The sequence below is a fragment of the Merops nubicus genome, unplaced genomic scaffold (assembly GCF_000691845.1).
Source record: "Merops nubicus isolate BGI_N331 unplaced genomic scaffold, ASM69184v1 scaffold4153, whole genome shotgun sequence".
NCBI lineage: Eukaryota > Metazoa > Chordata > Aves > Coraciiformes > Meropidae > Merops > Merops nubicus.
In genome coordinates this window covers 1-13,091 of record NW_008600833.1, presented here as the reverse complement: position 1 = coordinate 13,091, position 13,091 = coordinate 1, and the positions used below count along the sequence as shown (strand labels likewise).

Below are 13,091 nucleotides of genomic sequence, written 5' to 3'. Positions count from 1 at the left end.
CTGAGGTGCCTGTATCATCATGAATACACTTTTCTTAGGTGCTGTTCACCATGAGGAGAGAATTCTGTTTAGCTTTATAGGTGGAGAGCTGAGTCAGAGGGGGAATATTCCTGCCAGCTAGCCTTAGACACCTGATGGAAACTATGCTTCTGAAATCAGTAGAAAGGAAATGCTCAACACTGTTCCCTGGATATACCTTTTGCTTTCATTTGAGAGATCCAGGGAGACCAGAAGCTGGAAAGCCCAAGTAATTTGGAGGTAGGCAGTGATACTCCAGAGGACTTGCCTAATGTGGCAAAACTAGTCAATCAAAAGCCAAATGTGCTACATCTCAGTCCTGGGGACAATATTTTTCTGCCTCTAAATGGTTTAGAACAAGGTAAATGGAAGAGTGGAAGTTAAAGCCTTTGTGTGATGCTTTTGCCTGTCAGTTACTGTTGTAAACTGTGTATGCTTCATCTTTCTGTTCCCCTCAGGAGACCAGGATCTGACACCCGTCAGGTAACAGGGGACTTCAGTCTGAAGTAACTGATAAACAAGTGTGAAGCATGAAAATCAACTCTGCTATTCAGGCTGCTATTGACCTCACAGCAGGAGCTGCAGGTAATGCTGGAGAGAATTTAATTGCTCAGAACTTCTGAGGGACAGTTTTAGTACCTTTGAGAAACGTAAAAGCGATTTCCTGTTGCTACAAAAAGCCTTCTGTATTTTGGGGGTTTGAAGGAGAAGCAACTGACCTCAGCCAGTGTGGTAACTATGGCTTCTCCCTGGTGAAACCCCTGCCAGACAGAGAAGGTGTAACCCTGATTTCAGGTTTTAAGTTTCACTGTTCGTTCTCATGCTTACGTGAGTTTAAGAATCAGTCACAAGGAAAGCCTTGGAAGGAGCTCAAAAACGCCTGTTTTATTGTGGGGGTTTGAAGGAGAAGCAACTGACCTCAGCCAGTGTGGTAACTATGGCTTCTCCCTGGTGAAACCCCTGCCAGACAGAGAAGGTGTAACCCTGATTTCAGACTCATAATTTTCCAGAAGGAGGTTTTAAGTTTCACTCTTCGTTCTCATGCTTTCGTGAATTTAAGAATCAGTCACAAGGAAAGCCTTGGAAGGAGCTCAGACAGTGTGTGAGTGATAGAGGTGCTGCTTTTGTCCCAGGAACCCTCTGATTGACACAGGCAGGAGGCTGTCTGAAGGGTTGTTGGCACAGACAGCATCCCAGTGTGAACCTTTAAAAGCTGGGAAGCTCAGCAGTGGGACAGGTGATGAGTTTACTTAACCAGCTTCTGCTTGGAAGCTCAGCAGTGGGACAGGTGATGAATTTACTTAACCAGCTTCTGGTCCAGTCTGGTTTGCTGGGCCAGTTGTGACAGTCACAAATGTGGAAAGAGTTGCATTGTCTTGCTGATGTTACCATGTTGGCAAGGCCCATGGCTGAGGGATGAGGCTGGTTTTAACTCTGCCAGAGAAACGGGGTCTTCTTGACATTTATAAGCTGAAAACATTCATACAGAAAAGGTGGAAGGAAAGATTTGTCTCATGCACTGTTGTAGCCACTTTAAATAATTCCATGTTGTTTCTTTCCCATGCAATAGCTGTTACAGCCAGTCCTTTTATGACAGTGTTAGTGCTGTGAATATGACAGTATTAATGGCATTCAGTGCATTCAAGGACAGTTATTTGAGGACATTTGTGAGAGTGGAGTTAACCTTTGTGCTCTGAGAAAGCAAGGGGTGACAATAACATGAGCTGAGTGTGGCACCTGGTACTTCACCTCAGGAGTGCTGCTGTTAACATGCAGGGCAGGGGAGCTGCCTGGCTTAGGAAGTTGTCTTTCTGAGTTGAAGCCTTGTTGTGTCTAATCTTGGCTACCACAAGAGCTGGAAACTCCCATTAGCTTAGAAATCCATTGCCTGGTGATGTGTTCCATGACCACATCCAGGCTAACAGGCCACGCACTTGAAGTTTGCTTGGGTTTTGCCAGTAGAGCTTAGGGGATCTTGGAACTAATTGTTCTGTTTTCCTCTCTGGTACAGTTCTCCTTCCTTCAGATAAGAGGAAGGAATTCAGACCTTTTTTTCAACATGACTTCAGTAATCCTAAGTCACTGTTTTACTGTTCCTCTAGTATTTATTTACCATTTTCTTCCCACATACTCTCTTTGCTCGTGGGTAGTGCTGGTTTCTGTGCAGCACACATCTCTGCACCCTGTGTAGGGTGTGTTTGAGGAGGTGAACAGCTGGTTCCTCCAGCAAATGCATAACCTGGTTTTACCTTCCTCACATACAGCCTTGACTAGCTGATAAGTAATGACACGTGGGGGCAAGTAAATTCTGAACTAGAATAAGTCACTTAGCAGCTTGTGGGTCATAGTCCTTTGCCTAGGATCTGAGCAACCTCTAATCAGTTCCTTGATTAAGCAGAACCTTTTTTCCTCACCATTCCTGTTATTACTAGGACCACATTTGGCTAAATGTTGAAGGGGCATTGACCTTTTTTGTTGTTCTGGTTGGTTTTGGTTTTGTTGTTTTTTTAGACTCTTTACTGCTGGCTGGAAGAATAATTTTTTTTCTCTAATATTTTAGGGGCTCTTGGTCTTGACCTTGAGGCTTACAAAGTTAGTTGCAATAGTTTAGTGGGCTTCTTGTGCCACCTCCAGTGGCAGTGTACTTAAAGGCCTGAAGTACCCCTTGGCAGAGGAGCAAAAACAACATCAGACAAATGTGTTTGCAAAGAGTAAAAGTGGTTTCAAATAACCCTGGTTAAACAAATACTTGCTTACTCTTCTTCTCCCCACTTAGAAGAAAAATAACTAATCTTAATTGGATTCACACAGTTGTTTCTATTGCAGTTTCTTTACATTCAGAACTTTCTTCTCAGGTTCTTTACATTTCATTTTCTCTCAGTGTTACAGGTAGCAATTTCCCTTTCAGAGCTGAAAAAACACCTTAACCTGCACAGTGTGCTTTGGTTAAAGATCAGCTTCTGGTTTAGGATGGTTCTTCTCCCTTGCTAAAAAGGCAAACCTGTAAAGCCTGTGTAAGGTGCACCTACCACATGCTTCTGGCCTCTAATGGAGTCCTGTCTGTGTACACTGGTATTTCTTACTGAAGAAGTGTAATGTTGGCTCTCTCTGCAGGCTCCTGAATTGAGTTAGGTCTTGTGGAAGCACACTGCACCATGGGCAAAGTGGTTATTGATGACATGGATGGAAATACCTCACAAGTTTTCGGGGTATTGACCTTGCAGTTGAGTTTGGAGAAGATAACACGTTGAGAAACTTTGCCCTTTTGCCCTTTTTCAGCTTATCCTCGATGCCTTCTTCCAGTAGGTGGGATTAAATGTAAATAAGAATCATCTGAAGTTTTGAAGTAAAGAGCTTGAATCTTCTGTGATGAATTTATAATGCATCATCAGTTTCAGCACTGTCATAGCAGTGTTCCTCTTGTCCTGCAGGAATCTGTCTCACTTAACCAAAAAAGGGCAACATTTGTAATTGTCCTGCAGGAATCTGTCTCACTTAATTACACATGTTCCCCTTTTTTGGTTATTGTTGGAATGTAAAATCAGACAGCTTCTGAACCACTGCATTAGTGAGCAAGGGGAAAGGTTGCTTGACTCGTGCACACAAGTTACTTGATTGCAGAACAAAACCTCTAATTCATTTTCCATTTATGTAAGTGAATGGATCCATTTAGATGCTTTCTTTTAGTAAGGTAATATTTCATGAGAATCAAGTTGTTACTGCTCTTAGGCTGGATCAGTTTATCTTTTTTCTTCTTCAGGTAGCTAAATTCATCCCTGACAATTGATGCCATGGTGCTGTTGTCTTCTCCTGCAGAGAATTAAGTCATACTTGCCTTCTGTGTGATTTTGTTGTCTCTAGTGGTGCTGTTCGTGTCTGGGTGTTTCACTTGTGATAACCCTCAGCCACGCTCTCCCTTCCACTGCTTGCCTAGGTGGGACAGCATGTGTGGTGACTGGCCAGCCCTTCGACACCGCCAAGGTGAAGATGCAGACGTTCCCTGACATGTATAAAGGAGTTGTGGACTGCTTTGTGAAAACCTACAAGCAGGTGGGGTTCCGAGGCTTCTACAAGGGGACCACGCCGGCCCTCGTCGCCAACATCGCCGAGAACTCCGTCCTCTTCATGTGCTATGGCTTCTGCCAGCAGATTGTCAGGAGAATTGTTGGAGTGGACAGGAAAACCAAGCTCAGGTTGGCAGTACAAATCTGTTTTGTGTCTTACAATAAAGAAATGAAAAGATGGGCAACTGCTGCTGGCAAATATTGTATTGTTAGGGTGCAGCGGATGCCCCAGGTCCCCTCCCTGCTTCTGTGCACTGTGGTGAGTTTGGCAGTACAGACCTTTGTGCTAGGAAATGGTGTCTAAAAGAGCCATCCACTTTGTCACTGCAGCAGGCTGGTTTAGTTAACCACCACTTAACTGGAGTGTTCAAGACCTGGAGCAGTTTTACCAAAGAGACTGAGCATTGCAACATCTGAAAGATTTCCCTTGATCTTTCCATGTTCTGATTTTGCAGGGGAGGTAGTGGCTCTTCTTAGAGGGAGGCATACTAAGGGGAAAGGACACTTCAGTATTGCCTTTTAAAAATGTATTTAAGTTTAAAAAGTGTGAATGTGATGGTGATGAGACCAAAGGTCTCATTTTGCAGTGTGTTGTCTACAGCACTGACAATAAGTGGTTGCCTGAGAATGAGAAAGAGGAGGAAGTGTTTAATATGTACTGAGTCCTCTGCCAGGCTGCATTCTTAGTTCAGAGGACTTCTTGATTCTGCTGTGATCCAGCCTTTGGATGTCTTTTGAAGCACTTGTCCACTCTCCTCTCAAGTTCTTGTAAGTTCCTTACATCTGCAGGACACTTTGGCAGGGAGGTCTGCCCATCACAGTCATTAACTCTGTAACTGGAAGAGGCAGTTGGTCCTTGGCCACTGTTTCCATGTTACCTGGGATTTTGTAGAGCTCTATCCATTGTATCCATTGCTCCATGCCCCTCTTGCCCACATGAGTCTTTTCCTAGGTGGAAGGATCCCAGCCCTCCTAGTCAGCCCACACTCTGAAGCTGTTCCTTTAGCTGTGCTCACTGTCTTTCTCTGAAACTCTTGTAATTCTAACGTGTCTGGGGTTTTAATTGGAGACCAGGCAGAGTGTTCAGGGTGTGAACAAGTCATGGATTTATGCACTGGCATAATGCTCATCATCTCTTCTAGCTAGGACACCTTTTCTCCAGGTGCATCACTTAGAGCTGCCAGTGGCCCAGCAGTCAGTGTCTTACTGTAGCACATTTCTCCAGGTATGTCTCCTGTGCTGCACTGAGAGTGGCTGCACTTTGCTCTCTCCTTGTGCTGCCCCACAGTGTGTAAAAGACTTCTCACCTTGTCCTAACTCCATTCCTTCAGAGTGATGCAAGGTTATCCACACTCAGCTTTTCAGTAAGAGTTCTCTTCTGCCTCTGTCACATCTTGTCTCCAGGTGGGAGTAGCTGGGGAGGGCATGGTTCTGCATTTGAGGTCTCTGCCATGACATGGCTGGATACCCAAGTGCAAAACAAGCATCTCAAAGTGGCATTAGGTGAGGTTTTTCTCCTGCCACATGTTAAGATCTGCTGTATCTTAAGACTGAGGCCTACTGTGAGGGAATCTGAAGTGATGAAGAAAGAAATTCCATTAACTGCTCTCTACTTGCATTCTTTTTCACTGTCTTCTGGCAGCTGAGTCCTATCAGAGGAGACAGAACCATTTCCACCTTTATTGCTTTCTCAGATCAGGGGGTTTCTGCTTGCTCAGCTTACAGATCCCTTATCTTTCCATACCCACTGAGATGTAGGAGGTGGGCCTCCCAACAGCATACTTTGCTACTTAATCACCCTGTGATCCTCCTAGGGGGTAGAGCACAGACTTGCAGAGGTCCTGGGAGCATCTCATGTTTGTGCTGTATGTAGAGAGGAGGCAGTGCAGGAAACTTTCACTCAGTAGCCAGGGGTGTACTGCTCCCTGTCTTTGGAGTACCACAGGGAATGGGAGTGTCATCTGAGTGTGCAGCAGTAGCAGGTGCTGCTGACCCTTCTTTCCTTGGTCAGGTAATGGTCCTTTTCAGGTCAAGGGTGGCTGTTTAATGCATTGTTGAGTGAAGAGCACATAGTGTGACTGCAGGGCTGTGCTAGGACAGAACACTAAAGGACATAAGTTGAAATGAAACCTTCCTCTCTTGGTGCTGTTCCCTCAGTCTCTTCATCTGGGTCATTGTGGGGGCATCTTAGGAGGTGCATGTATGAGAGAGTTTTATTGACGTGGTCTGTCTGGGATATCTCCACCCACTCCTGCTGTGGAAGAGTGAAGAAGCCTTCATAGTGTGCTGTAGGGCAGGGAAGAAACCCTGGTGAGCTGGCTAACCTCCAGACAGGACAACCAAAGAACTGTAATGACCTTCATTGCCTCTGCTAAGCAAAAATTGTCATACTGTCTTCACCTGGAGAAGAAAATGCATCAAGTCACAAATGGGTGAACCTGACTGCTTGTCTTACCCAGATTTAAACAACTGCTTCTCACTTTTTCATTATTCTATATTGTTTGAGATTGCTTAAAACCAGCTATAATAGTTTGAGTTTGCTTTAAGTTACCTTTTTGGTCACACCTTTAAATGGCCTGGAGATAAGCTTGCCTAGCCAGCCTGTGTTTAGGGAAACCCTGCTCTGGGTGAAGCCTGGCAGAACAGTTACAAACCAGCACTTGTTCCAGTTAAAAGAATACATTTTCCAGTTAAAAGAATACATTTTCCAGTTAAAGGAATATGTTTTGCAGTTAAAGGAATACATGCCACCCATGCATGAGTCACAGAGAAAACAAATGGAGAGAGAAATGCTAAATTCTGTTTATCTTTTAACATCCATTTAGTTCAGCCAAACTGATCTCATTCCATGCCAAAGTCTAAACTCAGAGAAGTATTATCCTTGCTCACCTCAGTTTGACTCTCTCAGTACGTGACTAGTCATCTTCAGCAGGTTATTTTCTTTTGAAAAAAACAAGATAAATGCCATTTATAGAAGAAAGTAGCAGCCAATGTAAGAAGATTCTTGCTTCTGTGATGTGTGACCAAAACTCTCCCCCCTGAGGAAAAAATGCTGAATTAGGCATTTGGCTGAGAGGAAACTTGAACAGGATTCAGGGCTTACTGCTTCTGCAACAGGGTTCACTATATTCAAGACCAAAGCCTAAACAGCAGGTCTGCCTGAATTTTTGCCTGTAGAATTAAACATCAACAGGTGAGAGCTGGACTAAATCTAGTCCTTTATGTACATGTTTCAGAGTTCTTTTTGTCTGATAGCATCTGTTTTTTTCTTCTTCTGAAGGAGAAAGGATCTTGTGCACCCTTTAGGGCATAGTTAGAAGTCACCACTTTTGTATTTTCTTACCCTAATTCCTCCATGTGTAACCTTATTCTTCAATGTGTATCTGCCTTGCTCTGCCTCATAGCTCAAAGACTGCAGGGCTCAGCCACATACTCTGTTTTTCACTCTGCTTTGCTCTGTCTCAAGCTTTAGTGGGTTGCATTTGAGGTCCCTGCTACCCCAAGCTCTGTGTGCTGCAGGAGGGTTGTGCAGTCAGGGCTCCCACTTCTTTTTTTACTGCATATTGTTCAGTTGCTGCTCTTCAGGCAGTTACTGATTGCCTCCACTCTGACAGTTTTCATCACTGCCATATCTGAGGATGTCATAAACTTTGTGTCACATCAAGACTTCAGTTCCATGATGCTGCTGTAAGGTGAAAAGGTGTAGCTTTAATCTCTGATACTACAGAGGTATAAAAACTGCTGGGCATAGGGCAGGCATCTCCCTTGTATGGAAAGAACTTGTGGGGAGCAGTGAGGCAAGTCTCAGCTGCACTGACTCCCCAGGCTCTGAAAGAGAGAAGCTCCACTTGTTCTGAGCTATCTCTGATTCACATGGTTGTGTTCATGGCAGCACATCTGCAGTGGTGTGTGTGTGTGTGTATAACATATATACACACCACTACAGAGGTGCTGTAGAGTGGTTCACTGTGTGTGTGTAGATACATATATAGTGGTCCATTGTGCCTTGCTAGACTTCTAGCACCTTCCACTGAAAACCTGCATTGATACTGGTGAGGTGAATATGAAAACACTGGCAGCAACCTGAGGTGGTAATTGCTCCTGTTCTCTTAGAATCATAGAATCCTTTAGGTTGGAAGGGACCTCCAAGATCATCAAGTCCAACCATTGAGCCATTAGGGCTCTAAAGTCCTCTGCTAAAACAGATCAGAATCTGTCAGGGTTGGAAGGGACCCCAAGGATCCCCCAGTTCCAACCCCTCTGCCATGAGCAGGGACACCTCCCACTAGATCAGGCTGCCCAGAGCCTCCTCCAGCCTGGCCTTAAAGACCCCCAGGGATGGGGCCTCAACCCCCTCCCTGGGCAACCCATCCCAGGGTCTCCCCACTCTCCTGGGGAAGAACTTCTTCCTCACATCCAGCCTGAATCTGCCCACTTCCAGCTTTGCCCCATTCCCCCTAGTCCTGTTGTTACTCGATAGCCTAAAAAGTCCCTCCCCAGCTTTCTTGTAGCCCCCCTAAGATACTGGAAGGCCACAATAAGGTCCCCTGGGAGCCTTCTCTTCTCCAGCCTGAACAGCCCCAACTCTCTCAGTCTGTCCTCACAGCAGAGCTGCTCCAGCCCTTGAATCATGCTCATGGCCCTTCTCTATGGAAATCTGTATAAAAGGCAAGAAGGGGGAGATCTGAGTGTTTACTGCAGTCCCTACAGTAGAAGGGTAAAGCTTGCAGTGCATCTGTGGGTGCCAAAAGGATGTGTTTGAGTGGTACATGAAGGTGGAATGAGCTAGTTTTCTCATCTCTTCCCCAAGACTCTGTGGTGCTTTTGAGGCTGTTTGGAGCCCAGGAGCAGTGGCTGCAGTGCAGGGAAGGTGGTTGCCTCAGTAGCTGGTGCAGTCCCTCTCTTGCAGTGACCTACAGAACGCTGCCGCCGGCTCCTTCGCCTCCGCCTTTGCCACCCTGGTGCTGTGCCCCACCGAGCTGGTGAAGTGCCGCCTGCAGGCCATGCATGAAATGCAGCTGTCAGGGAAGATAACCCACGGGCACAAGTAAGTATCCACCCTGCCAGGACCTCCCAAACTCTCCTCATGCATTTTCTCTGCTGAAACTTGAACTGCGTTGTCTGCGCAATGAGTCTAACCCCTCACTGTCACTGAAGCCGCCTGTTCTGTCCCCTTCTCATCGTCTGGCTGTGACAGCACTAACTGGGTCCCCCTCTCCCTCAGCACAGTTTGGTCAGTAGTGAAGGGTGTGATTCAAAAGGATGGTCCCCTTGGATTTTACCGTGGCCTGTCGAGCACTCTGCTGCGGGAGGTCCCAGGCTATTTCTTCTTCTTCGGAGGGTATGAACTGAGCCGCACCTTCTTTGCTTCTGGGAGACCAAAAGATGAACTGGGTATGGTGCCTCTTTCTCCAGGTGGTTTTTAGCATGCTGTGGTGGGGGACATAAGGGGAGGAGGGCTTATCTTTCCTGAAGATATGCTATTGTGAAACAGAAGTAAAATGAAGGAAACTGGATAAAAAAAGATAGGAAGGTTTTCATTTTATATTTATATAGTAATGAATTACTCCAGTGGAGCAAAAGGCATTATAAATGGAGATTAAATTCAGTGAACTAAGAGTAATTCTACAAAATTAGTTAAATACCTGACCCTGCAGTGTGACACAACACTGAACTACTTCATTTCAGCAGCTGTTCAGAGTGATTTTGAAGTCTTCAGCTGCATTCCCTCTGAACAGCCTGTGCTGCAATGTATGCTGACCCTTGGATGGTCTTTACAGCAGTGGGGAGAGGACACTAAGACTGAAAAGCAGACATGAGAAAAGAAATCTTTGTCTAGGTGTGATGTTACTCTAAACCATTTCTCAGCTAGCCTTTGGAAGTGGTGACAAGTGTGAAAGGAGTTGAGTTAATTTAGTTAATATGGTCAAAATGGAATTCCAGGTTACACCTTTTTAGCATGGCAAATAATCCAGGAGGTGGTCCTTGTAACCTTTGAGCTTCTGGCTAGACTTGCAACTTACCAGTGGCTTAAAATTAACTCAAAGTTTTGTGGGGGAGCATAAACTGCTCTTCTGTCAAAAGCAGGTTCCCCTGGGTTCTCTTTGACTTGTGTAGATGGAATAATGTGATATTGATGGATATTTTATGAGGTGTGTCAAAGCTTGTTTCTTGACTTTAGGTCCCATTCCTTTGCTGCTCAGCGGAGGTTTTGGAGGCAGCTGTCTGTGGATTGCTGTGTATCCTGTGGACTGTGTCAAGTCTAGAATTCAGGTTCTTTCCATGGCTGGAAAACAGACAGGCTTTATGGGAACGTTTGTAACTGTGGTGAGAACGGAAGGTGAGTGTGACACACTTCAGCTGAAGCTGTAGGGCTGGAGGGGGAAATCTGTACCCTCCAGAACAAAACATTGCCTAAGAAATCCAATCCACTTGGAGTGTGTTAGAGACAGTAACTGCTTCTAACAAACTGCAGTATGGATGCTTCATCCAGTCTGGAAAGCTTGGAATCTAAAAACTGAGACCTCCTGCATCTGCCATGCTTCTTGGTGCAGGAGACAATTCACTGAAAGCTTCACTGGGAAGCAGCCCCACAGAGAAGGACCTTGGAGTCCTGGTGGACAAGTTCACCAGGAGCCAGCAATGTGCCCTTGTGGCCAAGAAGGCAGAAGGTATCCTGGGGTGCATTAAGAAGAGTGTGGCCAGCAGGTTGAGGGAGATTGTCCTCCCCCTTTACCCTGCCCTGTCCCCCTGTCCTCTGCCCTGGTGAGGCCACATCTGGAGTACTCTGTCCAGTTCTGGGCTCCCCAGTGCAAGGGAGACTGGGAACTACTGGAGAGAGTCCCATAGAGTGCTGTGAGGATGATGAAAGGACTGGAACATCTCTCTTATGAGGAAAGTCTGAGAGATATGGGGCTGTTTAGCCTGGAGAAAAGGCTGAGAGGAGATCTTACCAAAGCTTATAAATACCTCAAGGGTGGGTGTCAAGAGGATGGGTTTCTCTTCAGTGGTGCCCAGCAATAGGATGAGAGGCAGTGGGCACAGACTGGAACACAGGATGTTCTGTCTGGACATGAGGAAAACCCTCTTTACAGTGAGGGTGTTGGAGCACTGGAGCAGGCTGCCCAGAGAGGCTGTGGAGTCTCCTTCTCTGGAGACATTCAAAACCCACCTGGATGCATTTCTGTGTAACCTGCCCTAGGTGAAACTGCCTTGGCAGGTGGGTTGGACTAGGTGATCTCCAGAGGACCCTTCTGACCCCTGCTGTTTTGTAATTCTGTGAACAAGAGCTCAGTATGTGTTAAAAGCAGATAAAGGAATGAGCTCTCTTACCCATGACCAAACCTCTATGTGAAAATAAAGGAACCAGTTAACTTCTAGAGAAAAAAAAAATAAAAATCTGTAGTGAACATAACAGGACTGACTGAAGGCTGTTGGGTAAATCAGTGCTGGCAGCTTGGGGAATGTGTGTTGCAGCAGACAGGAACCCTGGCCCTGCTGCTAGAGAAGATACTCATCAGAGCAGGAGTCTGCTGTGCACAGTTCCAGGAGTCCTGCTGTTCTTTCTGTCCCCTTAGCAGCTGGGATACAGCTGCTGTGACCACTGTCCTCAGGTGACCAAGGCAGCCTTCTGGAGACCCTGCCACACCTCAGATAAGCTTCTAACATAAACACTGCCATGGCCAAGCTCTCACTGGAGACTCCTCTTGCCTCAATGCCCAGCGACAAGGGTGGTCAGCTCCCTGCCTGCCTCTCTAAGCAGAGCTGTAACTCCAGTAGCCTTCAAAGGGGAGAAGGTGGTGGCAGATGGAGGTGGGCAAGCTGATGAGTGGCTGACTGGCTGTGGTTTCCCTTCCAGGGGTGCTGGCCCTGTACTCTGGGCTGAAGCCCACCATGATCCGTGCGTTCGTGGCCAACGGGGCGCTGTTCCTGGCCTACGAGTACAGCCGCAAGCTCATCATGAGGCACGTGGACTCCTACTGACAGCAGCAGGGGCTGGCAGGATCACCTCCAGAAACCATCCACAGCCTGTCATCACACCGTGGTCTGAGCAGGGCCAAAGCCAGGCCTTGGTTTTTTAGGAACTGAACTGCCGTTTAGGATTTCTAATCTTTTAAATTCAGGTGATTTTTATAGAGGTGTGTACATGCTGTTTGAACTGGACCAGCAGGACTATCTCTATCTCTGCACTAGGTACATTGCATGTCATAAATGTGTTTTCCTGACCTGTGATGGTGCTAAAAAAGACTTGGACACGAGGGGTTTGATGTAACATGCAGCAGTAGACTGTGATGTGTTTTGGGAAAGGCAGAGTTTCAAAACCATGCTGTGGTGGTGAACATTCCCAGCTGTTGCTGACAAGTGTCTGACTCTAAGAGCAGCCCTGTCTGACCTTGCTGAGTGAGGCTGAGGTACCCCTGCCCCTCAGCCTGAGCCCTGCCCTTCTCCAGCCCCTTTCTGCTCTGTGACTTTCCAAGGTCATGGCAGTTGGTGTCTGACTTGTACTCTGAGCCAGTGAGCTTCTAAAAGCAGGAACTGCTCACCCCCTGCCTTGTACAAAACAGAGCCTGAGCCCTGCCTGCATTTGAGAGAAAAACATGGGTTACTGGGTTCAAGGAGTCTGTGTAGCATTCTGTTATCTTCTACATCCCTTCAAGAAGGGCCCCACTGCATTAAACCCCTAACATGAAGGGGAGTGCTGGAAGTCACTCCTGCCTCTGAGCACAGAATTGTAACTTTGTGCAGGCTCTTGTCTGGGTCACCATGACATGAACAAGACCACATGCTCAAAGGACAGGAAGCAGAAAAGAATCGGAAAAACCAGAAACCAGTTCTTAAAGACAACTGACACCCCATCTCCATGGTGTAGATCACACTTGGTGGGGCTGGAGCCCTGCCACAGGCTGTGTCTCTGCAGCTGAGTGGAAAAAGCTCATGTGACTAGGTTTGTGTCACCTTCAGGCCTGGAGGAGATGCCTGCTTGGTCATGTTACTTGATTAAACACACAG

The 13,091-nt window shown here is 46.4% G+C and overlaps 1 protein-coding gene across 1 annotated transcript; it reads left to right on the top strand.

Moving 5' to 3' along the window:
• The first annotated feature begins 487 nt into the window (after positions 1-487).
• On the top strand, positions 488-12,065 carry LOC103770521 (mitochondrial ornithine transporter 1-like). The gene is made up of 6 exons (XM_008937784.1): positions 488-603; positions 3,953-4,211; positions 8,992-9,129; positions 9,307-9,476; positions 10,264-10,422; positions 11,941-12,065. The coding sequence occupies exons 1-6, from the start codon at positions 549-551 to the stop codon at positions 12,063-12,065; spliced, it is 906 nt and encodes a 301-aa protein (XP_008936032.1). The 5' UTR covers positions 488-548.
• The last annotated feature ends 1,026 nt before the right edge of the window (positions 12,066-13,091 follow it).